The sequence below is a fragment of the Stylophora pistillata genome, chromosome 1, assembly GCF_964205215.1.
Source record: "Stylophora pistillata chromosome 1, jaStyPist1.2, whole genome shotgun sequence".
Classification (NCBI taxonomy): Eukaryota; Metazoa; Cnidaria; class Anthozoa; order Scleractinia; family Pocilloporidae; genus Stylophora; species Stylophora pistillata.
The window spans coordinates 18809346-18830379 of NC_142519.1; the positions used below are offsets into that span (position 1 = coordinate 18809346).

The 21034-nt window shown below is 40.2% G+C and overlaps 2 protein-coding genes across 2 annotated transcripts; both read right to left on the bottom strand.

The window, feature by feature from the left end:
• Positions 1-11582: 11582 nt before the first annotated feature.
• Positions 11583-13026, bottom strand: LOC148741531 (trace amine-associated receptor 1-like). The gene has a single exon (XM_088731469.1). It carries the CDS (start codon positions 12958-12960, stop codon positions 12109-12111), a length of 852 nt encoding a protein of 283 aa, XP_088587595.1. The 5' UTR covers positions 12961-13026; the 3' UTR covers positions 11583-12108.
• Positions 13027-14400: 1374 nt separating this feature from the next.
• LOC148741532 (octopamine receptor beta-2R-like) lies at positions 14401-15384 on the bottom strand. The gene has a single exon (XM_088743106.1). It carries the CDS (start codon positions 15341-15343, stop codon positions 14477-14479), a length of 867 nt encoding a protein of 288 aa, XP_088599232.1. The 5' UTR covers positions 15344-15384; the 3' UTR covers positions 14401-14476.
• Positions 15385-21034: the final 5650 nt, after the last annotated feature.

Sequence of the window (21034 nt, forward strand, 5' to 3'; positions counted from 1 at the left end):
ATTTCCTGTTTGAGGAATACCAAAGTTCGATTCTATAATAACGCACATAATATCGGTATATATATATGAAAGTAACCGAGAACTTCTTTCTTTTCGATCATGATTCGAGAAAGTTATTAGAAAGTGCAGTAAAAATCGAGAAAAAATAAGTGGATGAAAAAATAGACCTACATGTAAAACGTGGAAGGAAGTTGAAAATTTATCCTCGCTTGTCATTTTATATTACATAAAATGCAAGCAATAAATCCAAAGCTAAAAAGATCCGGAGGAAGCTCATTCTTTTTATTAAAAAGAAAAAACCACTTTCGATGGCCATGCCCTCTACGTATACACAGGGGAAAAACCGTTGTTTGAATAGCTAGTTTAGAAAGTTTCGCAAAATACGTCATTTAAAAATCTTTCAGGGGAGTCGACAAATAAACCATTATACGCCCGTAATTGCGAAACAACTGAAGAGGGTGTGGGAAGGAACCTAATACTCTTTATTAAGGCAATACTTTGCTCTGTTCACACTGGTTAAGCATGGCAATCGATCATACTTTCAATCATTTTAACAGTGCTTTTTAATCTAACGTCCAGTTTTACCCCCTCTATATGCATATCATGTTACAGCTCACCTACTTTGCTACTAAAGGAAAGATATAGATAGCTACCTTCAATATAATATATTCTCAACGCTCTACGATCAGCTTAACAAAGTAAGTGAAAGATGTCCATTTATTTCGATTTCTTTTCCTTCCTGGAGTACAAAAATAAAAAAGGGAACATTTTACCAAAATAGGTAATGATCGCTACATTTTATAACTTATTTTAACTTTATGCAAAATTCCCCTGACTATCAGCCTGAAAGGATAGCGCTCGAAACTCTCGAGTCTCCTGACAGTTTGATAAATAAAATATATCAACTCAATTGATAAAAGGAAATTATCCTTAACTTGTGCAAAAAATACTCGTGATGATAGCTAAAGACAAATTCTGTTGGAGAAAAAGTTTACTCAAGGTTTGCTGTTCTGATTTTTCGCGTTAAGCATAACGGCTGCGTAGAATAAAACAGTTGTTTTCGTTAATCGCTTGGTTTCTCTCTTTTTACTCATAACACAGCAATACCGTTTTATCTCCATATTTGTCTCTCTTGAAGACGGCGTAGGCGACAGGGTTAATGGCGGAGTTTCATACAACAAGAGGTGTTTTATAGTCTTTATCATTACATGGTTTTTTGTCTTTCAAGATGTGTATGAAATTACATCGCAAGGCAATAATAAAGGCTAGAAGGAACATTCCATTAACAATTGCCACTATTTTTACAGCAGCCTTCTTGACTCTGAACAAAAATCGCTGGTTAAAGTGGGGTTGTATGCGGGCGGCTCTTTCGGGATTATAAAAGTGCAATACATTGATCATAATAATAATAGTAATAATAATAATAATAATAATAGTTTAATGTTTATATTGCGCAAATTAACATGTGGATATGATCACATTAACATGTGGATACGATGCTGAGGAGGGATATTCCGCGATAGTTATTGCAATCGCTGCGATCACCTTTGTTTTTGTAGAGCGTGATGATGTTGGCGTCACGCATGTCCTGAGGCACACTTCCTTCCTCCCAGCATTGTAGCAGAAGTTCGTGGAGATGTTCGAGAAGACTGGTCTCTTTGCCTGCTTTTATGACCTCTGGCGGAATGCCATCGTTGCCTGGGACTTTGCCGCTGGCTAGGGAGTCGATGGCCTTACTGAGCTCCTCGATAGTGGGTGGGTCATCAAGCTCTTCCATGACTGGCAGGGCGCTCGTGTTCTCCACTGCTATGTCAGTCACGACGGTCTCCCTGGAGTATGATCTTCTCTTTGAGGCAGCTACAAGAGAAATGCCGTGAGCAGAGACGCCCCCTGTACATCGCTTTCATAGACCTGACCAAAGCGTTCGACCTGGTCAGCAGGTCAGGTTTGTTCACACTCCTGCAAAGGATTGGATGCCCCCCAAGCTCCTGAGGTTGATCACCTCCTTCCACAAGGAAATGAAAGGTACTGTCCAGTACGATGGCTCCTCCTCGGACCCCTTCCCCATCAAGAGCGGCGTCAAACAAGGGTGTGTCCTTGCGTCGACACTTTTTGGCATCCTGTTCTCCCTGCTGCTGCGCTACGCCTTCAGCCAATTCGAAGAGGGCATCTACCTGCACACCAGGAGCGACGGTAGCCTGTTCAATCTGGCACGCCTCCGAGCCAAGACAAAGGTGCGCAAAGTCCTCATCCGAGAGATGCTCTTCGCTGATGATGCCGCCATCACAGCTCACACCGAAACTGCCCTCCAGGAGCTCATCAACTGCTTTGCCCATGCCTGTTCACAGTTTGGCCTCACAATCAGCATAAAAAAGACCAACATCCTGGGCCAAGACGTCAGCACTGCTCCCAGCATCTCCATAGGTGACTGTACCCTTGATGTGGTGGAGGACTTTACCTATCTTGGGTCCACCATCTCCAGCAACCTCAGCCTGGACACCGAGCTGAACAGGAGGATCGGCAAGGCCTAAACAGCTATGGCCCGCCTGACCAAGAGAGTGTGGGAGAACACTATGCTCACCATCAAGACCAAGACGCAAGTGTACCAGGCGTGTGTGCTGTGCACACTGCTGTACGGCAGCGAGAGTTGGACTCCCTACACCCGGCAAGAACGCAGGCTCAATGCATTCCACCTGCGTTGCCTCAGGAGAATCCTCGGTATCACCTGGCAGGATCGCATCCGAAACACCGAAGTCTTGGCAAGGGCAGGAACTGTGAGCATGCACGCCCTGCTAACCAAGAGACGCCTGCGATGGCTCGGTCATGTCACCCGCATGCAAGATGGCAGGCTACCGAAAGACATTCTGTACGGTGAGCTTGTCACTGGGTCCAGACCCACTGGACGACCTTCGCTCCGCTACAAGGATGTGCTCAAGCGTGACCTGAAGGCGGGTGGCATTGCGCCAGCAGGCTTCGAAGCACTGGCAGCGGACCGCAGTGGCTGGCGATCCACCACCATGTCAGCCATCAAGACAGCAGAGCAGAAAAGAGAGGAGCAGTGGGAAGACAAGAGAGCTCGCAGGCGCCAGATAGCAGAGGCCAACCATTCCCCCTCGGACGACAACGTCTTCGCATACAGCAACTGCAGCAGGATCTGCCGCTCGAGGATCGGTCTCTACAGCCACAGCCGGCGCTGCAGCTCCACCACAGACTGACCATGGGCGCAACTCCATTGTCTCCCGAGACAGAAGGACGCCAACCAACCAACCATGCGGGCGGCTCTTTCGGGATTATAAAAGTGCAATACATTGATCATAATAATAATAGTAATAATAATAATAATAATAATAATAATAGTTTAATGTATATATTGCGCAAATTAACATGTGGATATGATCAAATGTGCATCACAACACTTTTCTTGGAATCGATATCAGAACTTTGAAGAGAAAAATTTCGTCAAAAGCAAGCCACCCTACTAAAATCGTCAAGAGAACAACCGCAGCAATGGTCCAAGAGATAAAAATAATCTGAAAAACGCATCTGCGCGTCATAGAAGTCAGGTAACTTAGTAGCTTTACAACAGCGTTGTAGCGCTCGAGGACTAAACAGCACAAGTTTGTCACAGAGGCGTACCCGAAGAGCCACCCTAGATAATCCAACCTACTTGTCACGAAGGCCTTAGAATCGCATGCAACCGTCTCCTCGCAGACGAAAAGCGGGAGAAAAGCTTTCAACCTAGCACAGAAGTCCGCCACAGCAAGAGGAACTATAAATGAGTTGGTTTTTGTTTGAAGCTGCCGTACTATACAAACAAGGAAAATAATAAATCCATCTCCAGAATAGGTCAGAATGGGAAGAGTACTAATCTGCCTGATTTTTATCATATACATATTTATTCTGAAAAGTGGATCTCTCTTGAAACGCATTTTTGTTAATGTTTATATTAATTCCTCCAAACGTGTCCAGTTTAACTGAATGCAAACCTTTTTTGCGCTCTGTTGAATTTAACTAGCTTCACTCAAGCAGAGATATAACGAGCTTATTTCTTTTAAAACTAATAAGTTTCTCAGGCTTATTTTCTACGAAAATAGTAAAGTTGAGTCAATAATTTTTCAAAACAACCTGATCTCAATCCCCAACGACTCTAGAACTCCTTCATTTGCAAATTAGATCAGCGGCAATAGTAGGAACACTTCACTAAACAAATTATAATTATAGTCAACTTATTACCGGCTTGTAAACAGTAATTAATACAATAGTTGATGCTTGTCTCACGTTAAGTATGATCAGTTGAAATAAAAAGTTATCTAATAAAATTACCAAAAAGTCTCCTCTCCCAAACAAGAAATGAGCAATTTAAACAGAAGAATCACACTTTAGTAAACCAGTCGAAAAAACCTTAGGGCCACACCCAATTCTTTACTCGCCCGCGAAAGGTGAGGGGAAAAGCATTCAGCCCAACATAGAAATCCGCCACAGCAAGTAAAACGAGAAACGCTTTGGTTTTGGATCGCAGTCGTTGTTTGGTGCAAACAAGGAAGATGACTTTGCTTGTCGGGTCTTTTGATCGATGCCGTCATTTAGTCTATGGAAGTATTAAAAATGCCAACGAGAAGTAACTGTCAAAGAACAATTGTTTTTCAAACGCAGATACTTTTCGTTAGGATCGATTTACTTGTGTGTTAAAGATGAATTAGCTTGTATGTCTGAGTAGAACTTAGCTAACATCAAAACTAGATCTCATTTGCAATTTAGCCTTGAATATTCGTACTATTGTAAGCCGATAGCAAACGCGTCATATTCAGAAGCTAACCTTGTACAGATCACATATATTGTGATATTTCTGCAAGGAAAAAGTTTGATTTAAATGATGCGTCGATGGATGCCACTATGGAATTACTTTGAGATGTTTATCGTCTTTTGTAGTGTCGCGGCAAGAACTGAAAAGAATATATCTTTGAATCTACATAATTTGCTAATTCAAAGGGTAAAATGCTCTCTCTTTAAAGCCAAAAAAATTTCCTCATAGCTTTATAGTGCACCAATCACAGTTATTAAAATATTTCTGCAAGGAAGACTTTTGATTAAAATCGCGCACAATCCTGAAATGATTGTGAGACGTTAATCACTTTCTGCTGTTTTCCGTAGTGTCACGGCAAGAACTGAAAATATAATGTGCAAGTAATCACAAAAGGAAAGAATTCAACTGTTTATCGAGCGTGAATGTCGAACTGCTAGGATACTACTCAGGAAAAAAGAAAAGGAAAAGTTTTTTATTTAAATTGTGCGTCGGTGGATGCCACCGAGGAATTATTTTGAGATGTTTATAATCTTTTGTGGTGTCTGGCGGGAACTGAGAAAATCATATCTTCGGATTCCCTGATTAAAACGGTCAAATTCTCTCTCTTCAAAGAAAACATGTCTCTTCATGATGCACCGATCACACCTTTTGAGATATTTCTGTTTCACCCGAAACAATTTCCGTCTACAATTAAACAACTGTTGCTGTATGTTATTTGACAACATGATTTCAACCCAAAGGAGATGCGTGTCTGACGTTGTGATCGATCCCGGTGAAACTCTAGAGAAAACATCACAAGTCATCAGACGGTTCAATGTTGTTTCTCTTCTTCCTGATCTCAAATGGTATTAACGCTAGAACTCCTTTATGATTTGCAGTTTAGCTCAGCAATGCAACTTTATTCAAATTCAATTCAGGTAGAAACAGTTCATTTCGAATTTCAACTGATAAATTTTAGTTCTACATTTAAGCAACTTAACTGTTTACTATTTGTCGACATTAATATATACAATAGGGAATGTTTGTCCTACGTCTTACGTTTTGATTTTTCCATAGAAAGAGTTATTTTATTCTACTCAGGAAAAAAATCTTGAGTCATTAAGAGGCTCAATGTTGTTTTATATCTTCCAGATCGCACAGTAAATGCGCCGTTTTGCTTCTTCCTTTATGTAGCAGTAGTAGTAGTAGTAGTAGTAGTAGTAGTAGTAGTAAAACTTTATTAAAAGCGTCAAGAGCCGTTTAGCTAGGGAAAAATCCCTTACTAATTTGGGGACACTAAAAAAGAAAAAAGACTAGGAGCTATTTACAATAGTATATATATAAAAACTAAGAGAAAATCTATAGTTAACTAGTTGCGGGATTTGTAATAAAAATATATAAAAATTCAAGAGGAACAGCTCTAGACAAGTTTGTCGCAGATGGCTCTGTTACAAGTCGACAGAAGTTTTATCACAATGTGATTCATGAGACACAGCTAGATATTGAATTGGACAAGGTAAGATAAAAGAGTCTACTTGTTTGCTTTTAAGATGGACCAACACGACACCTAACTGGATGGTTCTCTATTTCAGATTCGTGTTCCTGGACTTCATATTAGCTTGGGTGTGTTTAAGAAACTGTTTGATGAACTAGAGAACCAGCGCTTTGAACTGGACAAAAAAATTCAAATGGCGCTGGCAAGAGATAATGAAGAGAATGATGAAAAGATCGTGGCCTTCAGAGCTGCCCAACTACATAGTAGACAGGCACAACAATTTCATGAGAAAGCAAGTTCTTTACAGGAGTTGCTGAATTTACAAAGTCTGCATTCTAGTGTAAATATCACGCCAGCCTACTTTACACTACTATAGGAGGAGAAAGACAAACTCCTTAGAAATGCAAAGGAGGAGGTAACTTTTTCTAGATTTGTGTTTTCCAGTATCACAGCTGTACAATCCTCCAATTCCATCACACATGATTCAAACCCATCTTCATTTTTTAGTAGAGGAAGTTATGACTTTGTGTTATAGTTCATTGATTTATAATATTACACTAGCACAAATCAATTTAACAACCCATCAAATTATAGCTACTAAACAGCAAGTTAAGTAACCCATATTTTAATAGTATCATCTTAACATTACAGGAAAAGCTTGCATATGAACAAATGGAATTGGCTGCCTTTGAGAAAGCCAATGGACCACTATCAATTCATTAAATGAAGTTCTTAAGAAAATGAATGTGGAGAGACAAGCTTACAATGGAAAATTATTCATTGGTAACCATGTACACACTTGCTGCAAGGTAACACAAATTTTACCCTTAAAGAAGGAATTTGTTGAGTCAAAAAATTGTACTATATTGTTGTGCTCCGAACAAAAGGGTTGCTGCACTCTTTGGAACCAAAACTAGACTTTCTGTCTGAAATTCAGTGTCTCTGAAATTCAAAATGGAGTCGAAAAACGGCCTATCTTGTATATTAAAAGCACCTTAAATGGAGTTTCAAACAATTCGGATTAAAACACCTACCTCTATCAGTTGTTTAGTAAGGTTTCAAGTCTTCTCTGGTGACTCTCACTTTGCTGGAAAAATTCGGGCCTTTCCCAAATCAAAATCAAAGTTTTCAGTCGATTTCAAAGGATGTGCTTGTTGGACTCCACTATAGCAACGTGTTTTCGCCGAACACAGGCAAAATTTGACCGACTTTGGTCAAATTTTTCACAGCAAGTGCCTCGTCAATGTTCAAGCATCCGCCATGCCAAATTTCACTCGCGCACATTACAAACATAACAAGATTTCATTGGCTAAACCAGATCTTTGCCCGAGGGGTTGCCATGGACGCTAGAATTATGCAAATGCATAATTTAATATTAACCAGTGAAGTAATAATTAACTCAATGTTTCTTGTAGACCGCATGCGCGAACGAAATTTCCAACTCGAAACAGCCGTGAGCAAAGTCTACAGCGTGTGTAGCCATCGTCCAAGGGCTCACTTATACTGAGTTCGCGTATCTTGCCTTTGAACGACTTGAGGGTCTCGACCTCCCTTATACTCTTGGGTTATTTTGTCCATAGCCTGGGCCCTAGAAATCTAATAGAGTGTTTACCATAAGTGACAGTTTCATACCTGGGTATTGAGAAATCGGCTTGCCTCAAATTGTAATTACTATTGTGTACTTTAAAGATGTTACTTATAATATGCAGGACACAATTTTTGCTTTGCTTTGTACATGAGGATGCACAAGTCCTGTAAGCGCCTATTTAGTAGAGTGGGCAAATCTGCCCTCTCTAATAACTGTTCGTAACTAGAATTATAGTTCTTAAAAACCGCTCTAAGTCCTCTTTCTTGTAGTCTTTTACGCTTTCGAGTGTCGCTCGCTTTGCAAAAGTGCCACACTAGGTGACAATATGTGAGGTATGGTAAAACCGCACTTTGAACAGTGTTAGCTTAGATTTCGCAGGAATTAAATTACGTAATCTCATTAGAACGCCAATTCTCTAGCTAGCTTTTTTGCAGATAGAGATTATATGCTCCGAGAAACTTAGCTTGGAATCTAACTCTACTCCTAGAAGTTTAATATTATCTTTAGTTTGGATTTCAACATCATTCACAAAGATGTTACTGTCATTTTGAGTGAAGCCCAAGTTCAAAATCTGATATTTCTCAAGGTTTCCCGCCAGTAAGTTAGAGTCATACCACGTTGTTGCTAAGTTGGCACTATCCTTTAACTGGGATGTGACAGCTGCATGATCTGCACCCGCGTGGTAAATCTGGTGGTCGTCTGCATACATAGACAATTACGCTGTAAGACAGTAGGATAGATCATTCTGGAAAACATTCCATAATAACGGGCCAAGCGCGGAACCCCGACGACAGCCACGACTCACAAATCGGCTCGAACTAACATGACGGCCGATCTTTACTTGATATTTCCGTTCATTTAAATAGCTTTTTAAGAGTTGAATAGTACTTTCCTGGAGACCGTACGCTTTAAGCTTGCATAGAAGTAGTGGTGGGTGCAACGAGTCAAATGCCTTTCACATATCTGTTGAAAGTTTGCTCAGTATCTGTTGAAAGTATGCCTATAGCCCGAACACGGGTATGTCCACAGTTTTCCTCTGCTCAGCTCTACGACGAACTCTTCTCTTTTCATAATCCTGGATCCTCTTAGAGTTGCATGCGTCACAGACTACCCTAGTGAGTCTCTTCCATTGGGCTCTGTTGTTCACGGTTGAAAGCTACCGATCTAAGACGCGGCCACACTTCAATACCCTTTTGCAAGTGTCCTTGAAACGAACCTTGGGTCGGCCTACTGGGCGAGAACCATGGGCTAACTCAAAGTACAAGAACTGCTTTACCAGCCTATCGTTGTCCATTCGACTAACGTGTCCTAACCAGCGCAGGCGAGTCCTTACCAACATCACCTCCATGTCTTCAACGTCCGCGCGTCGCAACACTTCTTCACTGCTGATGTAATCTTCCCATTTGATGTTTAAGATAAGACGTAGATGACGCTGTTGTATGGTACGGAGCTGCCTGACTTCATGTTGATATAGAGTCCAAGTTTCACTGCCATACATCAGAAGGGGCATTAGGCATTGGTTTTACACAGCAACTTTAGCTGGAGCTGCTAGATCATGCGAGTCGAACACTCTTGTAGTCGACCAAATGCACATGACGTTGCTTGAGTACGAGATGCAAGTTTCTCCTTCATAGAGTAGTCACTGCTAACATAGCTGCCGAGGTACTTGAAGCGGGTGACGTTAGCTAATTTAGTACCATCTACGAAGAACTCAGCTGTGTTACCAATACACAGAGTCTCTGTTTTAACCATGTTGATGCACAGGCCCATCCTCTTAGCAACGAAATTGTAGGAGGCCTAAAACACATCACAAAAAATTAATCAGCCTGAATTCTTGCCGCTGTTGCTGTTAGGTCAACAACCTCCATTCATTCATTGGTAAGTCATGAAATATAGGAAGGAAAATGATTGTAAGAAAGGCATGCTCGGGGGAAACACTCGTCAGTGCATCACTGGTGAAAAACGCAAGAATTACCAAGTTTGCGTCAACATGACATCATCTATGAACAGAAGGAACAGCTAGCTAAGGAATTTGACAACTTGTTTGTAACAGCTTGAGGACATTGTCAGGTCTTGAAAAATTAGCATTCTAAACCCCAGCATAACTATGAACATTCTCCTAACTCTTTTCTATAAGTTTTCTATGGTAATGAGAAAGAGAATTTGTCTATCAATCAAGGGCTTCTTTGGTTAACGTTTATTCCCTTCTGATTCTCAAGAACTTACTTTGACTCAACGGTGATGGCGTAAGGAACAATTTGACGCTAGTCAGTCTTAATATTATGAGGGTTAAAAGCAGAAAGTTCAAAAGTTACTTGTTTGCCAGGTTAGAATTGTTTCTTGCAATAAATTAAACTAGCTGATCTCAACTGACATCAAAACTAAAACTCATCTGCAATTTAACTAAGAAGAATATCATATGCCTGGGAAGCTTGCATCCTATGCGCTAAAAGCGGATCTCGCCTTTTAAGTCCTTTTTTCCCGCTCTTTTGAATTTTACCAAATTCACTCAAAACAGAAAGATAACAGAGAACAAAAAGACAACAAAAGTTATTTCATATCCGACATTAGAAAATACTCTGATATGTAATAAATTTCCTGTTACCGGAATATCTAAATATCGATTCTATAAAAACACATGTATCATTGGTATATATATGAAAGTATCCTAAAACGTCTTTCTTCTAAATTCTCGGGAAAGTTATTAGAAAGTACAGGGAATCATGATAAAAAAAGGTGGATCAAAAATGAACCTGTATGTAAAAGGTGGAAGGAAGTTGAAAATTTATCCTCGTTTGTCATCCGAAATAAAGTAAACAATGAATGCAAACATCAGGAGGTAGTTCATTACTTGTTATATAAAAGCGGCCCTAAGGGCTTAAAGATCTACGTATACGCAGGAAAAAAACCGTTGTTTAAGTATGTTACAAAGGTTTGCACAATGTATCAAAATTAAAAAATCTTTCAGGGGCAGTCGATAAATAAACCATACACACATGCAATTGCAAATCAATGAAAGAGGGCGTGAGTTGGAACCTATTACCTCTTGATAGAAGCAATAATTTGCAATGTTCACACCGGTTTGGTGTGTATTTGGCATATCACGTTACATTTCATCCACTTTGCTTCCTAAGGAAAGATATAGATAGCTATCTTTAATATAATTTTGAACTCTTTAAGACCAGCTTAACACCGTTAATCATTTAAAGACGTCTCTTTTGAAGGAGTGAAATTATTCATCTTCAAACTTAGTTATCTGAACTTATTTGATAATTAATTAGAACTCGTAATTTGAAGTTCATCATGGCAGGTACATTGACACTATGTCAGAAACATTTCATTTTCAGCGTCACCCTCACTCGGAAGACGGTATTGATTTGTATAACATTAACAGTGCGCGCATGCCCAACAACAAAATAAAATGGGATGAAAAATGTTCTTTAACAAACCAGACTCATACAATGAAAATCTGGTTCAATAATTTCATTTTCTAACAGTTCTATTACTTAAACACGATTAACTTATAATCCGAACTCGATTCAAATGTATAGGCTTTTTTCTATAAAAACCTAATATATTGCTTTCTCTTAAAAGCTCCCGGCTTTCCATTGTGTGAGACCAGTCTGAATTTGCTTAGTAGGATGTTGTTAGCAACATCATCCTAAACAAATCGATTATTAAGCGGGAAATAATCCAAGAAACGAATAAAGCCGGTATTTTCGGATACGAGATTTATTCCGTCGAGATAATTAATCGACCATTATGAACTGCATATCTGTTGTCCAAGTCGATCGCACAAAGTCTGATAACACTACTGTATTTCACAGCACTAGACAAAAAAAAACAAGGTCACCATTTATTTCGCTTTCTTTTCCTGCTTGAATTCCAAATACGAAAAAAGAAAAAAAGGAGACATTTACCAAAACAGGTAATGATCGCTACATTTTATGACTTATCTTTAACCTTATCAAAAATTCCCCTGACTATGAACCAGAAAGGATAGCGCTTGAAACTCTCGAGTCTCCTTACAGTTTGGTCAATGAACAATATCAACTCAGTTGATAAAAGGAAATTATCCATAAACACAATTTTAATTTCCTACCATAGTTATTGACTGTTAACTCAAATTCTGTCTAAGAAGAAGTTTATTCAAGGTTTGCTGTTCTGATTTTTCGTGTTTAAGCAATATGATGGCTGCGTAGAATAAAACAGTTGTTTTCATTACTCATTTGGTTTCTAGTTTTACTCATAACACAGCAAATATACCGTTTTATCTCTATATTTATGTCTCTCTTTGAAGATGGCGTAAGCGACAGGGTTAATGGCGGAGTTTAATATAATAAGAGGTATTTTATAGTCTTTATCATCACATGGTTTTTTGTCTTTCAAGATGTGTATGAAGCTACATCGCAAAGCGAATATGTAGGCTAAAAGGAATATGCCAATAACAATTGCCATTATTTTTATAGCAGCCTTCTCCTTGACTCTGAACAAAAATCGCTGGTTAAAGTGGAGTTGTTTTGCTAAAATGCGTGCGGCTCTTTCGTGCTTATAAACAGTGTAATACATTGATCGAAAGCAGAATATTAGACCGCAACACGGAAAGATTTCTAAAAATACCATTAGAATTGAGATCAGCACTTTAAACAGCAGAATCTCGCTAAATACATGCAAGTTTAGTAAATAAACCAAGACAAAAACAACTGGAATGGTCCAAGAGATAAAAAGCATCTGGAAAACGCGTCTGCGGGTCATATAAGTCAAGTAACTTAGTGGCTTTACAACAGCAATGTAACGATCCAAGACTAAACTGCACAAGTTTGTCACAGATGCGTATATGAACAGCCACCTTATAATGTCCGCACCATCGGCTATGAAGGCCTCCGGGTCGCATCCAATTATCTTCTCGCAGACAAAAAGCGACGGAAAAGTAGTCAACCCAACACAGAAGTCTGCCACAGCAAGAGAGACTATAAATGCGTTAGTTTTGGTTCGAAGCCGCCGTCTTCTACAAACAAGGAAGATAATAAAGCCATTTCCAGAATAGGTCAGGATGGAAAGAGACCAGCCAAGAATCCAAAACCACGTTTCCATTTTATGGTCTTTAAGTAGCCCTTCACAAAAGAAAGGCGAGAAGATAAACGTTGGGTTAGGAACTAAAGTAAGACCGCAATTCCTCAATTACAAAACATTTGAAAAAACTTGGTGATGTTATAATGTATTCACCCTAAAACACATTATAGTTGACCAATCAGCCTGAAATTGATAGGGCCACTCTTACCGTTAATTAAGTCAACAGCCTCTATTCCTTCAATGTAGTCAATGAAATAATAAAGGAAGGAAACTCATCTCAAGAGAGGTTCGCTCGAGATAAACATTCGCGGAACACTTGATGAAAATCGCTCTTGTCCACGGTGATATGAACCTTTTTAATGATCAGTAAGAAAATAGTTTCTAAAGTTAGCTTAATACGGATTTTGACAACCTATCATCTGACAGCTTAAAGACATTGTCAGGGCTTCTTTTGTTGCCTCAAAATAAAATTCTTCGATTTTTTTGGAAAAAAAAAGAGAAGGAAGAGTGGAGAGCGGAGGAATTCTTGAGAATTTCAGACAGCCTCTTTTTTCATCTTCTACATGGAAAAAGGAAAAAAAAATGCAAAGCTGCGGACAACAGTAAGACTGTCATCCAAGAAGCAGATTTTTTTGGCTCAATTTACAGTTGTTTTTTCCTTTAGTATTGTTTGCAAAGCGTTTCTTAATTAACAAGTGAACATTTGCATTCTAGTTGCAGGGGTGTTCATGTCAATTGTCTGCTTTTGTTAAATTTGATAATATAAAACACTAAACCCTTTCTGGTTATATCAACTAAGTTGAAATTTAACAAATGGTAAACACCACAGCGTACACTATTGAGTTATGAAATGTTAACGCTTGAAAGGCTGATATTATCTTAAATATTCTCCATATTCTTCTCTACACATTTACTGCGGCACTGACAAGGAGAATTTGTTTATCAATCAAGAGCTTTTTTGGTTAACGTTTATCTCGTTCATTCACAACAACTGAACTTAACGTTTGATTCAGTGGTGATACTGTCAAAAGGAATTTAACGTCAGCCCAACATTAAGGTTCTAAGGGATTAACACACCAGATTCAAGTTGTTTGTTTTCCGGATATTGTGCCTATAAGAAAAACAACTGATTTCAACTGACATCAAAACTAGAACTCATTTGCACTTATTTTCTTCATTTGCATCGTGTACAGACACACCGTCGTCTGCGAAGCGAATCTCTTCCGGAAAACGTTTTATTTCTAATGTTGAAACTTAGTCTTCCTTGCACTTTTCAAAACATGTGCAAATTTCAGGCATATCTTTTTTCCGCTCGGTTGAATTTTGCCAGCTTCACTCAGAACAGAGAGTTAACGAGCGAAAGATTACTTTAACTGCTAAGTTCTCGCTTGGGCTTGTTTCCTAAAAAAAAAATTAAAGAGAGGTAGATAAAGTTCATATTCTGACACATCAAAAAGACAATTTTTCAAAAGAAAACTGATCTCGATCGACATCTAATTTATTCAACTTTATTCAAATACAGAAAAATTGAAACACTTCATTGCGATCTTCGCCCGACACAACACACGCTTCGATTTATTTCCTCTTTTATGTCCCTCTTGAAGAAAGCATAGGCCACAGGGTTGACGGCAGAGTTTAAAATGAGGAGAGGTAATTTATATTCTTTATCATTACATGGTTTTTTGTCATTCGGAATTTTTACAAGAGTACATCGCATAGCCATTGTGCAGGTTAGAATGAAGAGGCCTATAACAATTCCCATCACTTTTACAGCCGACTTTTCCCCGCTTCGGAACAGATACCGATGATTATAGCGGAGTTGTTTGGCTAAGGTGTGGGCGGCTTGTTCTTGCTTATAAACAACATGAAACATTGAACAAAAGCAAAAGATGAGACCACAGGACGTCAGGAACTCGAAGGAGATCGTGATCATTATCCTAAAAGATTTTAAAGAAAATGAATCTTTGTCTTTAAAAGCGAGCCATCTTAGAACATAAGGAAATACAACAAGAATTGAAAGTGTCCAAGAAATACAAATCATCTGAGAGACACGTTTGCGCGTAATGAACAATAAGTATTTGAGAGGCTTCACAACAGCAATGTAGCGATCCAGGACTAAACTACATAAGTTTGCTGCAGACGCATACGCAAAAAGCCATCTTAAATAATCCACCCCATTTGCTTTAAACGCTTCGGGGTTGCATCCCGTTGTCTTCTCGCAGACGAAAAGTGAGGGAACAGCAATCAACCCAACACAGAAATCCGCCACAGCGAGGGAAACGACAAACGCATTGGTTTTGGTTCGAAGCCGCCGTCTGCTACAAACAAGGAAGATAATAAATCCATTTCCAGTAATAGCCAGGATGGAAAGAGACCAGCCAAGAATCCAAAACCAGGTTTCCATTATGAGATGATAAAAAGTTGTTTCATGCTTATGTTAACCAACTGACTTAGGATCAGAATCCTTGGAGCACCTGCAGGTTGATTTAATTTCGTCTTTGAAAAATAAAGAGCACTGACGTTGCTTGTCGCATCTTTTGACGCCTTAATTTAGTTTTTGATGTTATCAACTACACCAGAGGTAAATTAATTGTCAAAGGACAATGGCATATGTTTTTGCCGTTGGATAAATTTTGGCTTTTAAAGATAAATATGTTAGCAGGACAAAATATTGACTTGACTATTGTATGCACTTAAGGAATACTGGAAATAGTTATGGATTCCAGAATATACCTTAAGTCTTGCTCACGATTGTTAATTGAACATTTGAAACCATGGGAGTCAAATGGTTAGCCATAAAACTGCAAAAATTTAGCCGTTAGGCGTAAAATTTGACAACATTTTACCGTCAGATGTAAAAAAACATTAACCGAAAATATTTTCTTGTCTACGATCTGTCAAAATTTTAAACTGTTAGGTGCCTGGTCTTGTGGCCAAGTGGGAAAACAAAACATTATTCGATATCAACCCAACAGCCGCTCCTTCTAGAACTTACCGTGTTGCTTAACTCTGAGGTAAAATCGAGCAAGTAAATGTTTTTTAGAAGAATGGAGATAAATCGTTAACGTTTTCGTTAATGGTATAGTTAACTGGTAGCCGTAAAATAGGCAAAATGTAAACTGTTTGCCGTAAAAGCCATTACGCCATTGAGACGCTCGATAGAGCACTGCATCCTCCTTCGCCTTCTCTCTTTCTGCCAAGTAAATCAAAGGCAATTTTTAGTACAAGTTCAGCCTTAAAAAATTTTGGAGCCCGCTTATCATTAGTACAACATACTTCTCGTTACAACAAAAAAAGAGGCTCTTTATTAAACATGAATCTTTATTCTGACGAAAATCGTCCTACCAGTTAATCTTTGATGAAAAGGCTTCGAAACACGTCACAATCACATCATTAGGCTTGATTTATCTAAGTTAATTTTCACGGAACGGGCAACTAGAAACGGGGCTTTGAAACAAGGTTATAGCTGTATATAGCATGAGAAATCAAAATGGCGGAAAGAATACCAAAACAGAAAAAATGCAACGAAAGCATAGTTGACTGGCTAGCTAGAGCAGAGAGAAACACGAGTAGGGGAAGGAGCTCGAGCTGAAGCAGGATCAGGAGCAGGGGTAGAGGCAAGGAGCAGGAGCAGAAGAACAATCAAGAGCTAAAGCAGGAGTATTAACAGGAGTAAAAGCAGCAGCAGGAGATAAAGCAGGAGCGGTAGAAAGACCAGAGCTACAGCAGGAGTATTACCAGGAGTTGAAGCAACAGCAGCAGCAGCAGGAGATGGAGCAGGAGCGGTAGAAAGAACAGAGCTACAGCAGGAGTATTAACAGGAGTTGAAGCAACAGCAGCAGCAGCAGGAGATGGAGCAGGAGCGGTAGAAAGACCAGAGCTACAGCAGGAGTATTACCAGGAGTTGAAGCAGCAGCAGGAGATGAAGCAGGAGCGGTAGAAAGAACAGAGCTACAGCAGGAGTATTAACAGGAGTAAAAGCAGCAGCAGGAGATGAAGCAGGAGCGGTAGAAAGACCAGAGCTACAACAGGAGTATTACCAGGAGTTGAAGCAACAGCAGCAGCAGGAGATGGAGCAGGAGCGGTAGAAAGAACAGAGCTACAGCAGGAGTATTAACAGGAGATGAAGCAGCAGCAGCAGCAGCAGGAGATGGAGCAGGAGCGGTAGAAAGAACAGAGCTACAGCAGGAGTATTACCAGGACTTGAAGCAGCAGCAGCAGCAGGAGATGGAGCAGGAGCGGTAGAAAGAACAGAGCTACAGCAGGAGTATTAACAGGAGTTGAAGCAGCAGCAGCAGCAGGAGATGGAGCAGGAACGGTAGAAAGAACAGAGCTACAGCAGGAGTATTACCAGGAGTTGAAGCAACAGCAGCAGCAGCAGGAGATGGAGCAGTAGCGGTAGAAAGACCAGAGCTACAGCAGGAGTATTAACAGGATTTGAAGCAACAGCAGCGGCAGCAGCAGCAGGAGATGGAGCAGGAGCGGTAGAAAGAACAGAGCTACAGCAGGAGTATTAACAGGAGTTGAAGCAGCAGCAGCAGCAGGAGATGGAGCAGGAGCGGTAGAAAGAACAGAGCTACAGCAGGAGTATTACCAGGAGTTGAAGCAGCAGCAGCAGCAGCAGGAGATGGAGCAGGAGCGGTAGAAAGAACAGAGCTACAGCAGGAGTATTAACAGGAGTTGAAGCAGCAGTAGCAGCAGGAGATGGAGCAGGAGCGGTAGAAAGAACAGAGCTACAGCAGGAGTATTACCAGGAGTTGAAGCAACAGTAGCAGCAGCAGGAGATGGAGCAGGAGCGGTAGAAAGAGCAGAGCTACAGCAGGAGTATTACCAGGAGTTGAAGCAACAGCAGCAGCAGCAGCAGGAGATGGAGCAGGAGCGGTAGAAAGAACAGAGCTACAGCAGGAGTATTAACAGGAGTAAAAGCAGCAGCAGGAGATGAAGCAGGAGCGGTAGAAAGAACAGAGCTACAGCAGGAGTATTAACAGGAGTTGAAACAGCAGCAGCAGGAGATGGGGCAGGAGCGGTAGAAAGAACAGAGCTACAGCAGGAGTATTACCAGGAGTTGAAGCAGCAGCAGCAGCAGCAGCAGGAGATGGAGCAGGAGCGGTAGAAAGAACAGAGCTACAACAGGAGTATTAACAGGAGTTGAAGCAGCAGCAGCAGCAGCAGCAGCAGGAGATGGAGCAGGAGCGGTAGAAAGAACAGAGCTACAGCAGGAGTATTACCAGGAGTTGAAGCAGCAGCAGCAGCAGGAGATGGAGCAGGAGCGGTAGAAAGAACAGAGCTACAGCAGGAGTATTACCAGGAGTTGAAGCAACAGCAGCAGCAGCAGGAGATGGAGCAGGAGCGGTAGAAAGAACAGAGCTACAGCAGGAGTATTACAAGGAGTTGAAGCAGCAGCAGCAGCAGCAGCAGCAGCAGGAGATGGAGCAGGAGCGGTAGAAAGAACAGAGCTACAGCAGGAGTGTTACCAGGAGTTGAAGCAGCAGCAGCAGCAGCAGCAGCAGCAGGAGATGGAGCAGGAGCGGTAGAAAGAACAGAGCTACAGCAGGAGTGTTACCAGGAGTTGAAGCAGCAGCAGCAGCAGCAGCAGCAGGAGATGGAGCAGGAGCACGAGAAAGACTATGAGCTATAGCAGGAGTATTACCAGGAGTCAAAGCAGTAGCAGCAGGAGAAAGAGCAGGAGCAGCAGTAGGAGATGGAGCAGGAGCAGGAGTAGAAGCAGTAACGAGAAATGCAGCAGGAGCAGGCGGGGCAGGAGTAATTCTAGGGAGCAGGAGAAAGTGCAGAACCTGGAGTACAGATTAGGATCGATAAAGATAAGTTTGCAAGAAAGACTTAATCGTAACCTGTTGGCTGGTAAACAAATTATCTTAGGACAGAATAAGACTTAAGATACCCACTATTAGGCTTCTTCTTAAATCTTGTGGTTCCTCGGAAATTTATAGGATGGAAATTATATAATGCCAATTCATAACATTCCTTTTGAGAGTTTTCTGGAGGTACCACCTAGGGCCTCCGGATCCTAAAAGATCAGGTTTCAAGTTTGGCATGGCATTAAAAAAAAAAAAAAGAAAAAGAAAAAAACAGTAAATAAAATAATGAAGCTACTGATCAATCAGTTGTATGATGTACTTCTTTCACAAAGAGTCTTTCAAATCACATGCTCACATTTAGTGGGAAAGCCAATGATTTACGCCGGGTGCAATTTTAATTTGCTCAAAAATTAAACTTGATGACTTCAAAACGCAACTTACCGCCAGTGTGTGTCGTGACTCCGTCAAAATATTCCATAGGCTAGACGCGTACAGAAAGGGTGTACAGAAAGAGCGTACAAGCAGTCTTGTTGCTTATGTAATCACGGTATCGACCGGCATATTGGAGTTTTGCAACTTTTTATAGAGCAAACACTCCACTGCAATGAAAAAAATTGCTATTAAATTATCTTAATAAAGTTAAACAATTAAATGGAACCTCACCCAAAATACTCAAGTCAGGTGAAAAGCTCTGGTTGAGAGAATATATTTACGTTTTACAAATCAATTATCGATTGTCTAGTTATAAATTTGTTTAAATCACCGCGGTAAAAAAAACACATGAAACACCGAAGCAATTTTTGGGGCTGTCATTAATAGTTTCTCCGCCACTGTCCCCCTGAGTGGGGGACGGTGGCGGGTCCTGTCATCGTCCAAGGGATAATAAAGCGGATAAAAAGGCATGAAAAGAGTTAAGATTTATCTCGCACGACTGCTTCTGAGCCCCATCGCACAGAAAGAAAGTTGGCTACGATATCCTCTCGACTCAGTTTCCTACCCCGTGGCCACAAAGTCCTTAGAGTCGCGTCCAATTTTCACCTCGCCAACGAAAATCGGAGGGAAAGCACTCCACCCAGCACAGAGATCCGCCCCAGCAAGAGAAACTATAAAAGCGTTGTTTTGGTTCTAAGCCGCCGTCCGCTGCAAACAAGGAAGATAATAAATCCATTTCCAGCTATGGTCAGAATGGACAAAAGCCAGCCAAGAATCCAAAACCAGGTTTCCATTTTGTAATCAAAGAGTGGTTAATACAGATATACTTTAAACACTGAAAAAAAAATGTATGAAAAAGATTGGAATCCCTGGTTAATTCACATTTAACAAAGATGGAGCTCTGTTCCCAGGCTGTCTTGAAAATGACTGTTTGTTGAATCGTTATTGCGTTTTATAACAAGTGTATGGAGATAGTGATCATAGCTGTTTGATCTCGGCCTCAACACAAGTCAGAATTAACGTTTTGGATGTCATACGCTTCCAACAGATCTGTCCGGCAGTGGTACTGATGAGAATCCAAAACCAGAGTCAGTGATCTTGTAACTAAGGATCGATGTTCAAAGGGACAGGTATAGTAATAATGTGAAATTGACTGTTTTAAGACATCATACCTATTAAAAATAATCGATGTTTTCGTTATTGATGATCGCGAAAAGTTTTTTCATAACCGGCATTACATAACACCCCTAATATGTAATGAATTTCCTGTTTGAGGAATATTATTACCAAAGTTCGATTCTATAATAACGCAAATAATATCGGTATATATATATGAAAGTAACCGAGAACTTCTTTCTTTTCGATCATGATTCGAGAAAGTTATTAGAAAGTGCAGTAAAAATCGAGATCAAATAAGTGGATGAAAAAATAGACCTACATGTAAAACGTGGAAGGAAGTTGAAAATTTATCCTCGCTTGTCATTTTATATTACATAAAATGCAAGCAATAAATCCAAAGCTAAAAAGATCCGGAGGAAGCTCATTCTTTTTATTAAAAAGAAAAAACCACTTTCGATGGCCATGCCCTCTACGTATACACAGGGGAAAAACCGTTGTTTGAATAGCTAGTTTAGAAAGTTTCGCAAAATACGTCATTTAAAAATCTTTCAGGGGCAGTCGACAAATAAACCATTATACGCCCGTAATTGCGAAACAACTGAAGAGCGTGTGGGAAGGAACCTAATACTCTTTATTAAGGCAATACTTTGCTCTGTTCACACTGGTTAAGCATGGCAATCGATCATACTTTCAATCATTTTAACAGTGCTTTTTAATCTAACGTC

Excerpts from the sequence above, each read along its gene's own strand:
- LOC148741531 (XM_088731469.1), bottom strand. The coding sequence starts at position 12,960 with ATGGAAACGTGGTTTTGGATTCTTGGCTGGTCTCTTTCCATCCTGACC.
- LOC148741532 (XM_088743106.1), bottom strand. The coding sequence starts at position 15,343 with ATGGAAACCTGGTTTTGGATTCTTGGCTGGTCTCTTTCCATCCTGGCT.